The sequence below is a fragment of the Manihot esculenta genome, chromosome 2 (genome assembly GCF_001659605.2).
Source record: "Manihot esculenta cultivar AM560-2 chromosome 2, M.esculenta_v8, whole genome shotgun sequence".
NCBI classification, from domain to species: Eukaryota; Viridiplantae; Streptophyta; class Magnoliopsida; order Malpighiales; family Euphorbiaceae; genus Manihot; species Manihot esculenta.
This window is the reverse complement of record NC_035162.2, coordinates 7275599-7296084: the sequence shown is the minus strand read 5'-3', so window position 1 is coordinate 7296084 and position 20486 is coordinate 7275599. Positions and strand designations below refer to the sequence as shown.

Below are 20486 nucleotides of genomic sequence, written 5' to 3'. Positions count from 1 at the left end.
GAGACGATACTACGGAAATGCCACACCACCTTTTTATTTATTATATTTAAGTCAAATAAATCTTTAATTTCTAAAACGCTTATTGGTTTAAAAGACTGCAATTTTACAAATTTTAATATTTATAATTTAAAATTTTAATTTAAAATTAAAAAATATTAATTTTTAAATTTATTATAATCATAATAATTTTTTAAATTGATTTTGATTAGATTTAAATTAGTTAATGTGATACATATATATTATTTTTATAATATAAATAATTTAATTAATTTGAATTAAATTTTAATTAAAATTTTCCACTTTTAATTATTTAAAATTTTTATTTAATTATGAAAAAATTAAGTATTTTAATTATATAATTTAAAATTTTTATATAATTAAGAGTTTAATGTCTCAATTAAGATATAATTCTAATTAATTAAGATTTTTATTTAATTATAAAAAAATTAAATATTTTAATTATATAATTTAAAATTTTTATATAATTAAGAGTTTAATGTCTTAATTTTAATTAATTAAGTTGTTTATATAATAAAAATATCGTGTAAGTTAATTAAAATTAATTATAATTATAATAAATTTAAAATTAGAAATTAAGACTATAAATATAAAAGTTCATAAAATTATAATTTTGTTACCTAATAAATCTTTCTAAAAACATATAAAAAGACACATCATTATTTCAAATTTTAAAATAAAAAATTACACTATTCAACTTTTAGAAATAAATAAAAAAGGTTGTATTATAACTTTAAAAAGATAATATGTGGGGATATATTCTTTAAATTTTAAAATACTTGTTTATTTTATTTTAATAATAATAATAATAATAGTAAAAATTTTAAAAAAACTTTATATACTACTTTAAAGACCAAAATAAACTCTTTGCGTGGGATAAATTATTTTGTAATAAAAAAGTAATTATTTTTTTAAAAAATAAAACTTCTAAAAATTTAAAAACAATTACTTTTATTACGAACATGATGACTAAAGGGAAAGAATCAATGTAATTGAAAATTTTGCATTTTTAATTTCTAACGTTGGGTATAAGTTATGAAATTTAGTTCATGTGTAGTCTAAAAATAACCTTTTCAAAATTAGTAAAGCTTTTCAGTCGTTACCCTTTCTACCCAAACAACCTTTTCTTTCCATCAACCTTTCTTCATTCTCACACATACTCGATTTTATTTTATTTTATTTTTTTCCCTGTTTGAACAAGAAGAAGACAATTGGCCCATAAGGTTTGTGGTAAAGTCTATGGGCTAGTTGATGGGCCAAACCCAAACGGATTGACGGATAACATGTTGTTGATGGCCCATTGATTTTTTATAAATCTAAAGCAAAAATTAGGTTATGAAGATAGCGAAGGTAAAGCTTATAATAGCCACTCTTTATTAGAATTGTTATATTTGTTATTATTGATTATTTATAATTTTTTAAAGAAACTAGAATAGTAACGTTGCCAAAAAAGAAATGAGAATAAACTTTGATAAAATGCATAAATGGGAAGGGACAATGAATTGACTATTCATAGAAGGAAAAAGGAAATTAAAAAACAAACAAACACACACTCTTTAGTCTCCACAGTATGAATCATAAATACAAATAGACTATTCAAAATTTTGTTGCAATTGCTCTTTATTTTTCAATCCTCTATCTCATCTTTTCCTCTCTTTTTCTTCCCCACAAAGTGGTCACCAAATTGAATTTCATTATATTACTCAACAAGTATTTGCTCTATTTATGAGGTCGAGAATTTTGAGAGAAATACAATTTAGAAAATTATTAGTAAACGCGTATCATAATTGTGTGATACACATGTATAGTATCCTAGCAATAAATTCCTAACTAAATTCATAGTTTCTAGATAGAAAATACCAAGGACGTGCATCATACTACAAAACATGAAAAGAAAGGGCGAGGGAGGCAAATGGGTAGCCCCATGAAAAGCCTAATTGCCTAACTAAAACTGGGCCTACTGTACCCCTTGCTCATTTGGGTGAGAGGGGCGAGTCAGAAGAAGACAGCCCCAGTTGAGCTCCCAGAAAACGAAATAATTGCCATTTGCTCAAACATTTGTCTCTCATTGTCGGTAATCCATACAACAAATAATTTAGAGCAATATTTAATATACGATAATGAAGGGCGTGGCATTAGGTAATATGAGAAGAAAAATGACAAAAAGAAGGAAACAGTTAATTTAGGTTGAGTTGCAGTGTGTGTGTGTTTAAGAGTTTGATAAGAGAGCCCACATTTAAAGCCACAACGTGCAGCTTCCCAGACCATAGGGTGAGACCATCCTTGACAGATACTTGTTGCCATAAAAATCCATGAAATCATTGAGAAACAACAAAATAAAACCACCTTGGAAAACGAAAGCAAACCTAACAAGGAGGTGTTGGTTGGCTTGGCTCATACACCTCCCCCCGAGCTAGCTCTCTCTTATCTCCTCTCCACCTTAATTCTCATATTTTATCAAAAATCATGGTCTCACATACACAAGCTTTTCTTCTTATTACGTATCTATATTATTATTATTAAATTGGGTTGTTGTTGGCCTTATCCTCCACCATTTTCTTGGTCTAAGTTGCTGGCTTTAAATGTTTGAAAACATAATTTATGAAATTTCCAAAAAAAATATTAATAAAAAAAATAAAGTTTAACCATATATTTCTGAATTAAAGTTGTAATTTATTATTATTTTTTAAAGAATCCAATCATTCACTGCAGACTGTTGATGGGAAACACCTGACCAAAAACAGTAAACTAAACCAACCTTAGTTAATACATAAGCTTTCCTATACATGAGGCTAAAGAGAGAGAGGGAAAAAAAAAAAAGTAACATTTATTATCACATTTAAAATTATATTTACCATAAGCTTAAGGATGCACATTTCTAAATAACATGGGCACGTGATTTTAGTTACTCGTATGGAGATAATTATGCATGGCCACGTGATTTATTTCATGCAAACTATAAATAACATTAAGTAGGCGATTGTTAGTTGAGTTTCTAAATGATTGGCTTAATTATCTATGGCAATTATGGAATATAGAATTGCATATGTTTTTCATAATTTAGTAATTATTTTTTCTTAATACCTTGATCGATGTCGAATGTGAATTATTGAGCTAATACGTCACATTTTCATAAATGAATATATATTTTTTAAAATCAATGGAGCATCTAGGTTGAAGAAGATTGGAAATTTGGAACTTTGCTAAGTACTCGATGTCGGCTTATAGCCGAATAGTTTGAACAAAAAGGACATGAGATAGATCACATATTCAAATTAATTGATTGCTTTTTAAGTCATTAGGGTTTCTACTTTGCTTTTAGCAATAGGACGTGTCAATAGAATACAGATATTATGGAGTTGGGAAAAAGGCAGAACAAAAAGAAGACAAGTACCCAATTATTAATCGAGCCAACCAGACAAATTGAATCATCATAAGTAATTAAGGCTCCAGGGAGGAATAATGTTACGTTCTCTATGCTACTAATTAGTTATTAGTTTAGTAGTTGGTATGGCAATAAGACAAAGATTCTCAGTTCATATATATATATTTCTTTTGTGAGTTTATGTAATGAAAAAAGAATTAAAATATATAAACTAGATGTTACTTCTATAATTTTTATTTTGTAGGTAATTAAGAATTTAATAATAATATTTTTCTTATTGCTTAAAATGAAAAGACAGTAAATACTTTTTCGTTTGTGGAATTTTTATTAGGAAATAAGAAAGCAAGTCCTGAAGAGGAAAGGAAAAGATGAATAATGAAATAATAAGTTGGGGATGACCCACGAAAACAATCTAAAGATATGCAATGCATGGGTCCATTCTCACCCCCACAAAATTAAGAAACCAAAAATCCTTGTTTTTTTTTTTTTAAAGAAAAAAATTTCAACGGGGGAGTACGAAATTTCGAAACGGGAACGACAAAACAGCCTTTATTTTGGCCCACAGTTTCGTTTCCATATTGTGCACTGCCTAGATCCAAAAGCATCACTTTCCTACAAAGTGGCATTCACCCAAAGAGACATGAGACCCTCTGGGGCTGGGGCTGGGGCTGGACAATGGTTAGGGACTCACCATCACCATACTCATCCTTCTTTCTAATTAATTCATTCTCTTATTTATTTATTATTAAACACCATAATCTAGTCTGTTTGAAGATGTTAATATAACATGTGAATAGTTGCAGAGAGGCAAGGAACTCTATAAATATTTAGAGAAGCATAAAGCAAATAATATTGTATATAAATGAAGAATTGCTCTCTAGTTCCACGTTAACCATGGAGGATCCAAAGGGAGAGTAAGATTTACAGTGCAGATAGAGAGAGAGATCGACCTGGATTCTAGTATTTGTGTACTTTGAATTTGTTCACGTGAGCTGCTATATATAAAAACATCAAATGAAAAAAAGAACTTATACACTAAACCTTTGGATACTCCCAAGCCCACGGGACTCAAAATCTTCACATAAATATTTCGAGATAACCAATCTTCTTCTGTAATATGCATCTAGCTATATATATATATATTATGCAACGTCGTCCATGCATGACAGGCTTCGGCGAAGACGAGAGATTTTTCTGTAATAACAAGTGGGCGGTTTAATTTCTTTTCTTTACTTTATATTGAGTCGTGGAGCTTGACCACCCTGATAGGCAATCCTTTAGGAAAATCGACAAATGGATACGCATAAGCTTGATCATCATTGGCTAACTCCCATTGGTAGTTCAGCACCAAATGGTGAATGAACACAGCCATTTCGAGTTTTGCCAACTCAGACCCAGCGCATAGTCTTGGTCCTCCCCCAAACGGCATGAAGTAATTACTACTACTGCTGCCAATGCTCGGACAACTAGAAGATCCACGAGCAGTGCTACCCTGTCAGAACACATATATTATATATATCAGAAAAAATGGAGCTTGGAAAGAAACAAGCTCACACTTGAACTCACAACAATAAAGCAAAGGCAAATAAAGAAGAATCCTGTTAGTTAAACTCCAGGGATCGATGTGTTTTCTTTCACTTGTTTTTAGATTTAAGCATCTTGTACGTATATGTTTAGCCTATGAAGCTGACAGATACCACCTTCTTTATCATTTAGCTGCGAGAGATAAAATCAAAAGAAAACAAATAGTACGTTGTCGGCCTGATTTGGATATATATATATATAGAAGTTTTGTAAAAAAGAACAGAAAGAAGGTTTTTGTCAATCTTGTGAATGGAAAATTGGACGCTAGTGTGTAGGGAAATTCATATGAGACGCAGGGGGATGTCCATCCGTCCATCCATCCATCGCCATGATGGGATGGGTGGTCAACTTCTAGACCCTTTTCAATGTCTCTTTTTATTTACTGATTCAATTTTTAAAAAAAATTAGGATCACAGTTAAATATTTAAAAAGAAACAAATAAGTAAAAGCAGTGATGTACGTGCACGTGAGAACCCCACATGCACATGGGGCTTTAATCATCTAAAAAGACCCCACTTCCACAGTTCCCCACTCGCCGAGGCAGAAAGAGAAAAAATAGAGTGGGACCAAGGTCATAATATGGAAAACATCCTGTTGAATGATCACGACAGTTCATCATTTGATCTGGTGGGGATAGCCGTAAGATCGTGGTACGTCATTAGCTTATCTTCTGGGTCAGTCTCAATCAACGGCTTTGATCAAATTTTACAAGGATCTACATGATCTCGCTGTCCCCTTTTATCGACCTATTCTGAATTCTGATAAGGAAAATCATAAACTAATGACCCTAATTCTAAAAACAAAATTAAATTTGATTATTGAATGGGTTTTAAATAAAGTAATCCAATAAAACTCGTGATTATTCTCCTTTTAAAAGATTTAAAATAGAGTATTCACTGTCATAATTCAATTTAAATTTGAGTATTCACGGTGATGGTAAATATATCTCTAAATTTTAGAAATTTTAGATAATTTTATTTAAAAAAAATTTAAAATAAAAAAATAAAAAGAAATAATTTAGTGTTAGTATACAAACGCGCATGACGCCAAAGAATTATAGCTCCAACCATGGAAATGTTTTAGAAAGGAGAATAATATATATTATAAATTCCTAATTAATCATGCATGTGGTCCCCTCACTCCCACTTAAAATAATAATAATAATAATTAAACTAATAATAAATAATGAGTTAAGGAAGGCATGTCTGTCCTAACTCCGAAAGCTTACCGACCTGCAGCCATCTCCATGGATTGAAGAGTTGAGGATGGTCAAAAAGAGTAGAATCCAAGTGCACTGCTGAGATCACTGGAAGCACTTTCCATCCACGTGGAATATCAAATCCTTTCAGAATTAATACACAAAAATTAATTAAACCCGCAAACCAAACTTCTTCATTTGTTTCACTGCATTAACAATAATTAATCACTGTATTCTCTTCCTTTACCTTTATATCGAACGTCTTTTAAAGCTTTTCTGTGCAGGAACCTCACCACGTTTCCCAGTCTAAGTGTCTCACTGATAACCTTCACAAAGAAAACCATTGGTTTATTTTTTCTGTCAGCAGAAGTTTTTAGCATATATAATAATAAAGAAGAAGAAGATAATCAAGAATGCTTTGATTAATTACACATTGGGTGAATTCCATTTTCTTGTAATCATCCCAGTTCAAGCCTTTCTCTCCTGATTGCTTCTTGGTTTTTGCAATTTCCAGGTGTTCTTCCTGTTTACAGTCAGAGAAACAGAACAAATGCAATGATAATTCATGGCTGGTTATATATATTGGTAAAAAAACTTCTAGTGGTTGAGAATATAAGATGCTTACTCGTAATTGTTGTATAGTTCTTGGACAAGATTCCAAGAAGTAGATAGCTAAAGCTATGGCGACTGAGGAAGTTTCATGGCCAGCGAAGAGCAAGCTCAGTATTAAGTCGAGGATTTGTTCAGTAGAAAGATTGGAATGCTTCAAAACCCATCCAAGAAGATCATCTTCCTCCAAATTTTCTACTCCTTCCTTCATTTTCTCAATTCTTTCCTCCATCTTTTGCTCTATGAACTTCAGGATGATTGATCGAGACTGCCAGACAGAATTTTTGTCCTGGTTAGGAAATGGGTCCTTGCATCAACTCATGATTTGTTTTACATGAAATTTCTAGCTTATAGTTACCTGTAAGGCCTTCCTATATGCGGTTCCAGGCAAATTTAAAGGAGCAGATACCACTCCTTTCATGAAAGTAACATACTCTTTCTTCAGCTGCTCAGTCTCTGGCTTTCCAGGATCCATGCTCATGATATGTTTGGCCATCAAATTGAAGGTGAACTACAATATTTGTTTTTTTTTCTCCTTGATAAGCTAAGCATTTTCTCTTGAAAAGAGTGCAATAATGAAATTTCATCTGTTTTGTTACTGTAAGTTTGAAGAATTACCTTCTTTGCCTCATCTTGAGCTGAAAATACAGAATTCTCTCTCCATGAGTTGAGAACAAGCAAAGTATGGTTCTCTACCTCTCTCAACAGATGAGTCCTGAGCCTGGCATGGCTGAGAAAATTGAGAGATATGATCCTCATATCTCTATGCATATCTCCAACTAGAACCAACATAGACCACTTCCCAAGAATTCCACCTATACTTCTCGGGTAGCTGCATTCAAATAACCTCCCTTCATTCTGCAGTATAAATCTGTTTAATCCAGCATCTGCAGAGACTATTGTTGGCTCCCCAAACAAATTGGACTTGTATATCTTCCCATATCTGCAGATCAAAATTGAAGCTTGAGTAGCCATAATTTTTCACAATCTACTTCTTGTGATTTGTGGGAATTAAGCATTTAGTTTACCTTGTGATGTGTTGTTCCATGAATTCTCCAATTGAAGTAGCATAGTAGTGCTTCAAGTAACCAAAAGTTTCTCCAATAAAAGGCCAACCCATGTTGCCTGGAGGGAGATTGAATCTGGCTTGCTTTCTTCGAATGAGAACAAGGAAGAGAAGTAGAGATAAAACTGAAGGAAGAAGAAAGATAGGAAGCTGTAAGTCAGTCATGGAGCCTGACTAGTGACTGACTGAGTCTCTCTCCGCGTGTGTGTGTGTGTGTGTGCAGAAATTGCTTAGCTGTTTTAAGCAAAGTAAAATCAGACAGAATCTGCTTTTTTGAAGTTCTCCATCTGAATTGAAAAGGTCGTTAGGAGTTTTTTAAAGGTGGGTTTTGTTTAGACGAGCGGTTTTGAATTTGATGAACCCAAACTCTATGAACCCCATAGGCTGCTTTTATAAGCTTCTCTTTTGTCTCCTAACAATAACAGCGGAAAGTAGCGACGGCCGGTGGTTTGGGCTTTTTCCTTTTCATCTCTCCTTTACCCCCCCCAAAAAAAAATATACCATTTTTATTATACAACTCATCTCTTTTTTTTTTGCTATATGTTTACAAATTATCATATGATCATTGAAAATAAGTGTACTTGTAATAATCTAAGTATCAGTTGGGAGTTGATAGTTAATATTTAATTTGCAAGCTTAACAATGCTAAAATAGGACTAGAAAAGCTAGGCGAGTGGCTACGGGGATATGAACCCCACTGCGTGGAGACAGGGCCTCGTTTTGTCCTGTTTTCTCTCGTAGCGTGGAAATTTTGAGCACTTCTCTTCTCCGTTTTGATTTTCAAGTGCATTGTGTCTCGGAAAAACACACTTCTCCGTTTTTATCGTTGCCTCCCTATACACGTTTTACAAATTATAGTTTATTTATTTTAATTCAGTGATATTAAGTTATTTTTGAGGCTTTAATTTTATTTGAAATTAATTAATTAATTAAATAAATAATATATTTAGCGAAAGTTGAAGATATAACGCATAAACAAAAAAGATGATAGTGGTTTTCATGTAAATGATTGATAATTATGGGCATTAGCTAGTGATAACCTCCATTATTGATGGACATTTTCATTTTGAGCTGTTCTAATCATGAAGAAAATCTATTACATCCCTTGTTCAAGGGTCCTACTATAGTTAAAAGTCCTATTGGGCAGTGCACTTTCATAATTTTTTTTTTTATAATTTAAAAAATCACAAAAATACTTCACATATACTATTCAAAATATTTGAATTCAATTTTTTTTAAATAATATTTTTTTAAAATTAGATTGCATTCTACAAATTTATTATTGTCGTGTAAAATATAAATTATTCTATTACAGTCTCATAGTATTTTTTAATAAATTGAGTGAATTTACTGAAAATTAGGTTTAAGCAATTTATATTAATTAAAGAAAAAGGCTAAAATAATTTTTATTATTTATTTAATTTTGAGGTTTTTTGAAAAGAAAAAAAAAATTGTGAAGTGGTGGTCAAGTCAGCCTTGATTGAAGGGTCATGTTTTGATGTTTTCATTCCAACGCACGTGTGAACATTATTGTACTTCACGTGAATACTTCTTCTTCTCCCTTTTACTTTACCTGTTCCATCTGCTTTAGCCAATGCCTTTGTTTTTCTCTCTCTCTATATATATTTTTTTATTTTAAATTTATTTATTAGTTTATTTATATTTGCTTTACAGTATGGATCTTGATATCTTCACCGACTATAATCACACCGTAAATAACATTATGTTATTTTATATTATTTTTTTTTCAATTAATAGGTTGAAAATTAAAATTAATGTATTAATTTATTTTTAATGCTGAATAAGAACTAAATTAATAATAAATTTAGTAAAATAAAAAAATTTATTAAACAAAATAATCCTAAAATTTATTTTTTTACAATTTTATTTAACTTTAAAATTTTAAACAATAAAATTTTTTTTTAATTTATTACAATTATAATTAAAACTATTAAATTAAATTTGAAAATTTATTAAAAAATTATAATATAATCTTTAAAATTTTATTTAATTAATAAATAGTACTTAAAATATATTTTTTTTATTTTAATAAATTTTTTTAATTATATTATTTACTACTCCAATTAATATATATAATAATTTTTTATACATTAAAAATATGTGATGAGCATAAATTTTTAATGAAATATTTTAATATATAATATCTATATGTGATATTTTATATAATAAAAAATTTATTTATAATAAATATTTATTTAATATTATGTATAATAAATATAAAATAGATGTGTTTTTAATATAAAATTTAAATTAAAAAATTATATATTTATCAATATAAAATGATTATATTATAATTTATTATTACCTTTTTTATATTTAATTTAATATTTTTAATTATAACTATGATAAATTAAAAAAATTTAATTTAATTATTTAAAATTTAAAATTTAAAATATAAATTTAAATTAATATAAAAATTTAAATTTTTTATTGAATAGATATTTTACAAAATAATTTTACGTGTCATATTATGTGAATTATAAAATTTTTATTAAAATGAATTAAAATAAATAATTAAAATTAAGATAAATATAAAATAATTAATTTTTTATTAAAATATAAATATAAAAAGTATTAAATATTTATATTTTTTTATTCAATGACTTAATAGAAAAAATGAAAAAAAGAATAGCAAAGCCAAAGCTAGCCACTCGTGCGGGTGGCCAGCGCCAACAAAGCCAATGATTGCTACCGTAAGACGATAACGGTCTTAGATATCTTACACGTGGGGAAGAAATACACGTGTGGGCGACAAGGCGTAAGCTGATGCACAACTACCGTTTGCTCTTAAACGACACACAACTCTCAAGGGCAGTGGGCCTTTCTTATTTGACCATCCCACTTTTTTCCATATTTTACCGTTATCCTCTCCCTTTCATTTATAAAAAAAATCTTAACTTCAATCTCTTTAATTAATTATATTTAATTCTCTTCATATATATATATATATATATATATATATACTCTTATAGTTTTTCTTAGACTAAATTTTTATAAAATTATTATCCTATTTTTTTACATTATAATAATATATAAATTAATTATTATAATTCTATTTAATTTTATTTTATTTTTAAAATATCTCAAAATATTTTTTAATAAAATTTAATATTTTTAAAATGAGTATAATTAGAAAATTGATAAAAAAAATTATATAAAATGAAGAAAAATTATGAGTATTTTTTTAATCAATGCTAAATATATATAGTATTTCTCTAAAATCCATATTAAAATACCAATTTAAATTAAATTGAATAAGGACATGTTTTTGAAAAAATTTTATCATATATTTTTTTTTCTTTATTTTCCCAGGGGAAAATGTTTTTATTTTTTAATCCTGAGTTTCTTTGAACTCTTATTTTCATTCTCCCCAAACATAAGAGAGAGAAGGGGTTTTTTTTTTTTGTTATTTTTTAAGATGTTAAAGAAATTGGGAAATGGAAGCATGGAGTGGAGGAGCTCCATATTAAGAGTATTGAGTCTGGAAAAGAGAAATCTAAAAGCTTGCCCACGCATGGGTTACATTTCAATGAACGCGGCCGCTGCATGCTTTGCTCTTTATTATTTCTCATTCAAATGATTGCATTTTGGTTCCATTCAACTATATGTTTTTTTATATATATAAATTTAGCAATGCATATATTACTTTTAAGCATTCCTTTTACAAAAATTTAGGATTTAAAATAGTCATTGTATATTAAAATCTCCAAATAAATAATCACATAAAAAATAATTTATTATGTAGTAGTATTTCAAAAATAAAAAATAATAAGAATCAATTCGTTCACTCTTAAATTTAAAATAAAATGTATGTTTTTAATTATCAAGTACGAATGTTTTTTTTCCCAATATGTCCTTTTAGCTTTGGGCTTCCTTCATACCAAAAATTGAAAAGAAAAAAACAAAGAGCAAGATCTTTGACCAGTTTGAAGGCAGCGGCTTAGATATCTCTGAATTAGTAATTTTTAATTTGGGGAGAAATGGATTTTGGAGGGCCTCAATAAATGATGATGTTTCTTTAAATAATACGTATTTGTCTTTCTCTTGGCATCATGATCGAGAAAATTGCTGTCTTCAGGGCCCATTTTGACAAGACAAAGCAATACATTTTTAACTTTTCAACAATTTACTTCTCTAATGGATTGGATGCCTTGCTTAGCACTTCAAATTATGGACTGTTAGCAGTGCAAATATTATATAAGAAAACATGACAAAATATGACATTACATATACACATTTGAAATTCTAATATTTCTTTCATATTTACAAATTTTTTGAAGAACATGGTCAATGAAGGCAATAGAAGGCCTAAAACCTTAAACCTATGTTTGGATGTGCAGAAAATAGAGGGAGAAGAAAATAACTCTTAATATTTCACAAGTAAAGATTACAAAACTATCTTTAAAGTGATTTCATCTTGAAAAATATATAGGAAAATAAAACTTTGTTTTCCTTCCGACCTTTTTTTTCCCCTTTTTATCTAAACAAGCATAAGAAAACTAACAAAAGAAAAATATTATTTATTTTATTTTATATTCTTTATTTCCCTTTTCCTCTAAAAAAATTCCTAAACAGGGTATGCGAAAACAAGTGATAATGTAGAGGGGTTTTAGGACTTGGACAAATTTATAACAATTTCCAGTAACTTAACCATAGGTTAGGAAGCAATAATTCAGGGGAAGAGCATTGATTGATTTGGGTAATGTGATCTTAAACAAATACTTAAACTCACAATTATTTAGACTTAGTGGAAGAGCATTGATTGATTGGCCGAGAATATTGGCCTTTTGTGCATGTGTAACCCAACAACATACTTGCTATTGCTTGTCTTATCAAGTAATAACAAAATTAAAGATAAAAACACTTGTACTTATCCAATCACAATTTAACATAATGCCTAATCTGGCCTTTATTTGTTTTTTTCTTAATAAAACATCTCTTTCAAATGTCTAGATAATGAAAGCTTCCAAGCTCAAGTCTTCCCATCCATCAATACGAATATGTAAAAAAGAAAGGCTACGCAACTGATGATTGCACAACCCATATCGGATAGATCTTCAATCACCATCTTAATCCTGCTAAAGAAGGATTAAAGAAACCCAGGTGCTATATGAAATTGTCACCTTTAGTACATCAATCTTTTCTTTGTGCCTTTGCTTTTGGATAAACTTTTGCAATATCTTCTCCAAGCAAATGCCAAATGGCAATATCCACTTTGTTTTGTACAAGTCGTTGCCACGATTTTATTGAAGACATTTCCTAGCAAAATTCAATCCAGACTTGTCCTCTTCTAACACATCCATTCAAATCAAACTACAACATAATTAATATCTGCACTTCATTTTCTTCACTATCAATTCTAACACAGCACATCTGCCTCCAATTTGATCTTCACGTTCAATTGCTCTTTTACCTTTCAAATATAACCTCATCCCAGCAGTTATTGTGATATACTTGAAAGTATAAAAATTAAAAAATATAAAAAAAAGGATTTTCAATACTTTGAAAAAATTGCATCACATGCAGGCAGCATGTTCTACAAAGGTACTTTTCTAGTACCACTAACATTACCTTTTTCACAAACAGAACACATTCCATTCCCATGCGCCATTAGCATTTAGCAATCACAGCTTACAAATCATATCATAATGAGCCACTACTATCCACATTCCACAGTATAATTAATTCATTTGACTGGCTCATTTATTTTTTTTATATCCAGCCTATAAAGCTGACCATCTCTCATAACTATATAAACAAACCTGTATACTCCAATCAAAATACCTGTAACATATTGACACTTGGGACGAAGAAATAGTTAAAAAGGGGAAATAAAGCTAGAAACTAGAGAGATGAGAATAGATATTATCTGTACTGCACATTAACAAAAGTATAGTTTGAAAAAATGAATAATACTCTCAGAATAATAATCAGTATACATTACCATGGTTTCACTTGCATCACACGAGAAAATATCAACTTCAAATGAGAGTAAATGAAACATCACTTATGAGCATTATTCACGCTCAAGTACAAGGCAAAAGAGGAGGCACCCTGCATTCCTTTTGAAGACATATGGGGGCCATATTAATTATTATTTAAGAAAAATTATGTCACCTGTCGCAATCAGCTTTTCATTTTATTCTCCTACTTTCGTCTTCCCTAGCTTATGACAACTGGTGTCTTAGACCCATGTTTGAGGAAATTAAACAAAATGGTCCCATAGGGGACCACGAGAGAACCATAAACAAGCACAAATACAACTACTTTGCACTTGTGAAATCAGCCAATTAGCCTTCTTATAGTCGATATAGTTTTCTTTAACATATTCAATGGAGATTAAGCATACATGAGAACTCGATGTTATGTCATGGGTCGTCTAGTTGAAGCAAGGAAATTGAAATGTATAATAGCCTCGGCAAGAAAGATGTGTAGACAAATTTCAAAGAGCAAAAACAGCTTTGCTCTGAAAGCCTGATGCGATTCAATGCCTAATCCTAATAAATAAAAGTGCTGATAGAAATCTATGTACAACTCAATGTTACATATTCTAAAATGGTATCATTTTCCATTTCAAAATACCACTTTTCTTCTCCTCAAATAAAAATGCTTTTGTGGTGACAGGTTTTATATTCAGAGAGGATATGTTTATGACCCCTAGGTAGTATGATTATATATTTATAATTATATAACAGTTACTCTAACACACACCTTCAGCTGGTTACTTTAACAATGCACCAGGTGTTTGCCAATTAACATATTAAGTTCATTTGGTTTGATGTCCCACCCAAAGCAGGGGACAGGGGGAGGGTGAGTGGAGAAGCCTTAGGAAAAGCCTAAACAACATAAAGGCCTATGAAGACCTAAAATATAAGCATGGTGAAAGTCACTTGAAATGGAAAATTCTACCAATTAAGTTTTGTTAATAAGATCTGCCTTCCTTGCTGGGTAACTCTCGAGTCAGGTCTGGTCAATACTCAGTAGCCCAGTTGATGATATTATGTGACAGCAGATCAAGGTTCTCTTGCCTAATGCCACAATCTCTTCCTTATGAAATACCTTCCCCAATAAAAGAAGTAAACAACGCAATGAAGTTCTGGCTCCCATCAACCACAAATTCAAATAACAAAATTGTCAAATAATCATACTTTATGGTTTTCATTCTAAAGCCACAAGAGAGGGGAAGCAAACACGATAGATATTAGAGGAGAATAATCAATGGTGGTCCTTGTTGGTTGTTGACAAATAAATCTGCCAAATATATTTGTAGATAGACACAGAGAGATAGAAGAGATAGAGAAAGAGAGCAATGATGACATTGAACAACTCATATGAGTTATGGTCTTGGACATTTACAACAGGACGATTAAGTGCTGCAAACTCATTATAGTACGCACCTCGTATGAAGTAAAATAATTCTTTTAACATATGGGCATATAGCTAATTTCACAAATGGTTGTTTAAAGTCATGATGCCAAATTGAGATATAGCCAGATTTTCAATTTGACAACCAAGTAAGAACTCTTGTGGTTCACCTCTTACCGTCCAATTATATTATAAAAAGAACTTGATTACCGCATACTGAATATCTCTTTAACATGACAACAGTAACCTTATTGAAAACACAAAGGTGTATTAGTGATAAAAAGAAGACTTCAGAAATATAATGAAAGTGAAAATTGCGTGAATTAAGTAGATAATGGGTAATGCAAGGTTAGTTCAAGTAAGGTTAACCAAGTTACCTACTCAGGAGCCAATCTAAAGTTAGAAGACATGAAGATCTAAACTGACATGTCACTAAACCAAATTGACCTTACCAATTCAAATCATATTAACTCAAGTCTCCAGTTACCTAGTGTCTCGTTGCATAGAGTAACGGATTCCCGCACCCTTTTCAGCTATTTAGCCATTGAACTCGGCTGAAGTTAAATTCATAGCTTTGGATCTAAGTTCAGATCTTACTCAAGAAGAGAGAGAGAGAGAGAGAATATACTAATCGTCATAACTTTTGGGGATTAATTTTCTTGGACAATAATGGATTACAAGATTAGTAATGTCCCTTAATGTTGCTCGAGGGTATGGTGGTTGTATGTGAAAAAAGTAGTGGATAAATTCTCAAGGCTTTCACGTATTTGCTATATAGAGAGATAAAAGAGAATCATACCATCTATCCCAGGGAATAGGGACTAGGACCGCTTATGGTTGACCAAAGCAGTGCTCCTCCATGCTTTACAATTGCTCTATAATAAGCCACAACACTGAAATGTAAGTTAAAAATATCATCACTGAGTTATGCCAGAAAAACTATCCTGCTATAGCAAGTTCACGTTGACAAAGGTAACAACAATCTTCTATCCCTCTTCCGGGGCCAGCAACTGCCTAGAACCCCTCAAGCGTATGGGAAGACAAACCCAAGGCAAATTATGACCCAACAAAGCCAAAAAAATTTCTCTGAAACCCCCTTTGCAGGAAACTCAGACTACTTTACTGTAACAGTTTCACTTTATGAAGATACTGACACTTGAAGTAGGTTTACTCCTTCATGTGAAGACCCAACGTTGCAAAAATGAAACTACTCCTGGTTATAGATGTATAAAAGCAACTTGTTCGAGGAAAACAATTTTCTAACTCAAGAGAGAAGCGTTGTATCAGACCCAAAATAGTTAAAGCATTGATGCTTGATATCCTTGTTGGCTTGTGTCCCATCAATTTATACTTGTGGGACTACTGGTAATCCAGCAAAATGATATCATAGTTCATAGAGTAGATAAGTTGGAAATGATATGGATGTACATATAACTCCTAAGATTTTAGTCCACAAATCTTGGAGGTACTATTTCACATAACTTGCCGTATTTAAGGTATCTAAGTCCCATTTTGAGCCTTAGGGTAGGAATATGAAGTTATCAGCCTTCCAACTTTTTAATGAACCCTCAATAGAATGAAAATGGAAATTCAATATTTTAAGGCACAATTCCCTATACCACTATCCCCTAAAGTAGGACAGCATGTGACACACTAAACCAGACATCACTGTTCACGTAACTGGAGTTGCTTGTAAAACTAAACATGACATTCATAGACATTCATAGAACCTCTGTGCTTCAAATTTCGATAGTAGGTAAACAAAAATGGATACATGGTGCTCACACCAGTACCCAAGCCAATCCTGGTGTCTACTCAATATTCTAAAATCTTAAAAGCAGCGAAAAATCCTCGGTTTGATGCATGATCAATTACACAACAATGAGACTACTGAGTATAGAGCATGGAAATTTCCCATTATAACAGATTAAAAGATAAAAATCAAATAATAAAAGAGAAATAGAAAGAATTACCAAGAAGTGATGTGGGGCTTCCGAGAGAAGACAATGCGAGCAGAACATCTGTGCTTGGATCGAATCTGGTAATCTCTGAGTTTCTCAACGAGCTTAGACCGAGTTATCATATGAAGTTCTCGTTTTCGCCTTTCCTTTTTCATAAAAAATTAGTAGCAGCTGCAAGATTTTGAGGCTGGAATTCGGCTGCTCGATCTCAGCGTAATCATTGATAAAAGTAAAAATTTAGCTTTACTGTTTTTATTTGAGTTGAGATCAAAAAATTTTCTTTTTCTTTCAATTTTAAAGGAGAGGAAGAGGGAAAATGAATCATTGAAGCAACCAGCCAGTGGAATTGGCTCTCTTTTGCTCTAGCCTATGATTTTTTGCTGAGGTGCCTGGACGATCCTCGACCCGTATACCATTTTTGGGTCGGTTGGATAATCCGTTTTCACATATATATAAAATTTAATATAAAAAATATTATTAAGGGCCAACACAACGTTCTTTTGAGAAGAACGACAATAGACATAAACGGTGGCGTTTTTCCCAAACGAAAGCCAACAAAAGCGTTTTTACACTTTTATTTCACTTTATTTTTTATTGTTATTTTTTACAAGAAAGTCGTGCGAATTTATATTTCAATTTAATTAAATGTTTGAAATATCTCCTTTACATTTCTTTTTCAAAAAATAATTTACATGTAAAAATAAATTTTGTGGAAAATAGTTTTTTTTTTTTATGAAAAGTAACTATTATTTTATTATTTAATTATAATGTTGAAGAAAAATAATAGAATAGTATCAATGGAATTTTCAAAGTTGAGAAAATATTTTTTTTTATTTTTTCAAAAAGTATTTTTAATTAAGAAATATTTTATATTAATCATCCTAAATGTCAAAATGCCAAAAAAAAAAAATCCATAAAACAAATATAATCTTAACTAATAAAACTTTAATTTAATAATATTAGAGTATTTTTAAAACGATTAAAAAATTGTAACATTCCCAGTTAAGCTAATTTTCTATATAAAAAAAATTATATATTAAAATAAAGGGAGAGTATTTTATTGAAATCGAAAAAATTCATTTAACAAAATTAATTTAAAAATTTGATTAAAATCAACCTCGATTTGATTTTTATAAATAATAAAATTTTAATATTTTAATTTATTCAATTTAGTTTAATTATAAATAAAATTTTAATCTTTTAATTTATTCGATTTAGTTTAATTATAAATTTAATGGACCGAATGCTCTATTAAAATCCATAGAGAGAGTGAAATTAAAAGGAGATATCATTAGTTAATCTTACGGACCATAAACTCCAAAAATAAAGAAGAAAATAAGAAATGGAGACGAGAGAAAGGGATATAGAGCGTTTAATGCCCATTCAAGCAATAAAAAATAGAGATAATAATAACACTGGATTCTCTAATTCATCTTCTGAAACTGTTTCTCCTCTTGTTTCTTCTTCTCATCACTCAGCTGGCAGAGAGGTTTGTTCCTTAATTTCTCTATTTTTTTTTCCATTTATTTATTTTTCTTCTTTTTTGTATCTCATGATATTCTGTGAGACATGCATTTGAAGGTTTTATGATTTAGATTGTTTCTCAATTTGAATCTCTTAGTTAAAATTACTCGCTCGAGTCCTCGACCGTGTGGAAATTTGTAATCATTAGTGCTAACTTAATTCTAATATTCAATGATTCAACATTTAATCATTTGGATGATCGAAGTTATCAAGTACTCTTGAAGTGTAATTGAAGTTGATTTTAGGTTTGTTATTGTTTATGCAGGCATTTTGCAAAGTGATTCGTAGCTGGGCTTCAAAAAAGTTTATGACAGGATGGTTAGCTCTTCTCTACTTGATGACATATAACATTGGTTTTTCCCTTCCTATTCAATTCTAATTCAAATTTTTGATGTCATGTTTATGCTATACACAAACAGAATGGGTTTCTTAAACTTGAAATTTGCATTTACTTTTCTCAAGAAGTTTCACAATTCTTATGAATTACATGTATTTCATTTATCGCACAAAAATATATTTATTTTCCTTAATATTCGTTCCAAGTTACATGTTTCTTTTTAATCCATCCCAATTATATAATTTAGGGTTTGGTGTGTTAAGTGACTAGCATCTGGTGTTGTTTCGCAGTGTAATTTTACTTCCTATAGCCATCACATTCTGTGTGACCTGGTGGTTTATTAGCTTTGTGGATGGATTCTTCTCTCCAATCTATGCTCATCTAGGAATCAATGTATTTGGTTGGTGCATTGTCTTCTCTTATCTGTTACATACATTTGTCATCCTCCATATTTTCCAAAAAAAGAAAAAAAAAGAAAAAAAATTGTACGATGAACTCATTAGCAGGTCTTGGATTTGTGATTTCTATCACTTTTATATTCCTGATTGGTGTGTTCATGTAGCCGTGGTTGGGAGCTTCTGTTCTTAACTTTGGAGAATGGTTCATCAAGAAAATGCCTTTTATTGGCTATCTCTACTCTGCCTCTAAACAAATCAGTGCAGCGATAGATCAGAACTCCAATGCCTTCAAGGACGTGGCCATCATAAGGCATCCGCGTAATGGAGAATACGCATTTGGTTTCATCACATCAAGTGTTATTCTTAGTGGAGGATTGGGAACAGAGGAACTTTGCTCCATTTATGTCTTTACAAATCACCTTTATCTTGGAGACGTCTTCCTCATCAGCTCAACGGATATCCTAAGGCCTAATCTCTCTGTTCGAGAAGGAATTGATGAGAGTTTTTCAACTAAGCAAAACAAGCATATTTATTAGCAGTTTAATTCAATATAATTACCAGTTAGCTAGTAGCAAAGACACTTTCGCAGAATTTTTAATGTTCCAAAGCAAAATATAAAATAGTAATGGAGTTCATGGGTTATCATGTGAGGCAGAAATTGTCATCTCGGGAGGATTGTCGATACCTAAGATACTGACTACATTGGATGCACATTCCATTCGAGCATCAGGAGTTGGCAATGTCATGATCCCACCAGTATAGTTGCAGACTTGCAGCCCTTGTGCAAGTTATGCCTCTTACAGGTTTATTCTTTTTGACATGAAGAGACGGGGGGCGTTCCAAATGAGGTCCACAAACTAGTTGATTTCCGTAGATATGATCTTTCAGGTGGTTTGTCTGACAAGAGTTCATCCTTAAATTCTGGTTTTTTGTAATTAAGCAATATTAGATTTGGCAAGTCGTATTTTACCAATACAAGCGGCCCAGACAAATGTTGACGGCAGTTAAAACGGTCAAAGA

The 20486-nt window shown here is 30.8% G+C and overlaps 2 protein-coding genes across 5 annotated transcripts; one reads left to right on the top strand and one right to left on the bottom strand.

Moving 5' to 3' along the window:
- Positions 1 to 4241: 4241 nt before the first annotated feature.
- On the bottom strand, positions 4242 to 8448 carry LOC110603714 (cytochrome P450 90B1). Its single transcript, XM_021741586.2, has 8 exons — positions 7823 to 8448; positions 7413 to 7737; positions 7153 to 7305; positions 6811 to 7062; positions 6616 to 6708; positions 6433 to 6511; positions 6220 to 6329; positions 4242 to 4895 (listed from the first exon to the last, which is right to left on the bottom strand). Exons 1-8 carry the CDS (start codon positions 8023 to 8025, stop codon positions 4638 to 4640), a joined length of 1473 nt encoding a protein of 490 aa, XP_021597278.1. The 5' UTR covers positions 8026 to 8448; the 3' UTR covers positions 4242 to 4637.
- A 10075-nt stretch (positions 8449 to 18523) lies between these two features.
- Positions 18524 to 20476, top strand: LOC110609911 (protein LIKE COV 3). Of its 4 annotated transcripts, XM_021749750.2 has the most exons (4): positions 18524 to 18696; positions 18997 to 19049; positions 19359 to 19468; positions 19631 to 20476. In XM_021749750.2, exons 1-4 carry the CDS (start codon positions 18550 to 18552, stop codon positions 19654 to 19656), a joined length of 336 nt encoding a protein of 111 aa, XP_021605442.1. In that variant the 5' UTR covers positions 18524 to 18549; the 3' UTR covers positions 19657 to 20476. The 4 variants fall into 4 exon arrangements, with proteins under 4 accessions (XP_021605442.1, XP_021605443.1, XP_021605439.1 ...); XM_021749751.2 differs by lacking the exon at positions 19359 to 19468; XM_021749747.2 differs by having other exon boundaries at positions 19359 to 20476.
- The last annotated feature ends 10 nt before the right edge of the window (positions 20477 to 20486 follow it).

Coding starts and splice junctions, on each gene's coding strand:
- LOC110603714 (XM_021741586.2), bottom strand. CDS start 8,025: ATGACTGACTTACAGCTTCCTATCTTTCTTCTTCCTTCAGTTTTATCT. Junction 6,330..6,432: donor AAAAGACGTTCGATATAAAG/GTAAAGGAAGAG, acceptor TAATTCTGAAAG/GATTTGATATTCCACGTGGA. Junction 4,896..6,219: donor ATCCATGGAGATGGCTGCAG/GTCGGTAAGCTT, acceptor GTGTTCTGACAG/GGTAGCACTGCTCGTGGATC.
- LOC110609911 (XM_021749747.2), top strand. CDS start 18,550: ATGGAGACGAGAGAAAGGGATATAGAGCGTTTAATGCCCATTCAAGCA. Junction 18,697..18,996: donor ATCACTCAGCTGGCAGAGAG/GTTTGTTCCTTA, acceptor TTGTTTATGCAG/GCATTTTGCAAAGTGATTCG. Junction 19,050..19,358: donor AAAAAGTTTATGACAGGATG/GTTAGCTCTTCT, acceptor GTTGTTTCGCAG/TGTAATTTTACTTCCTATAG.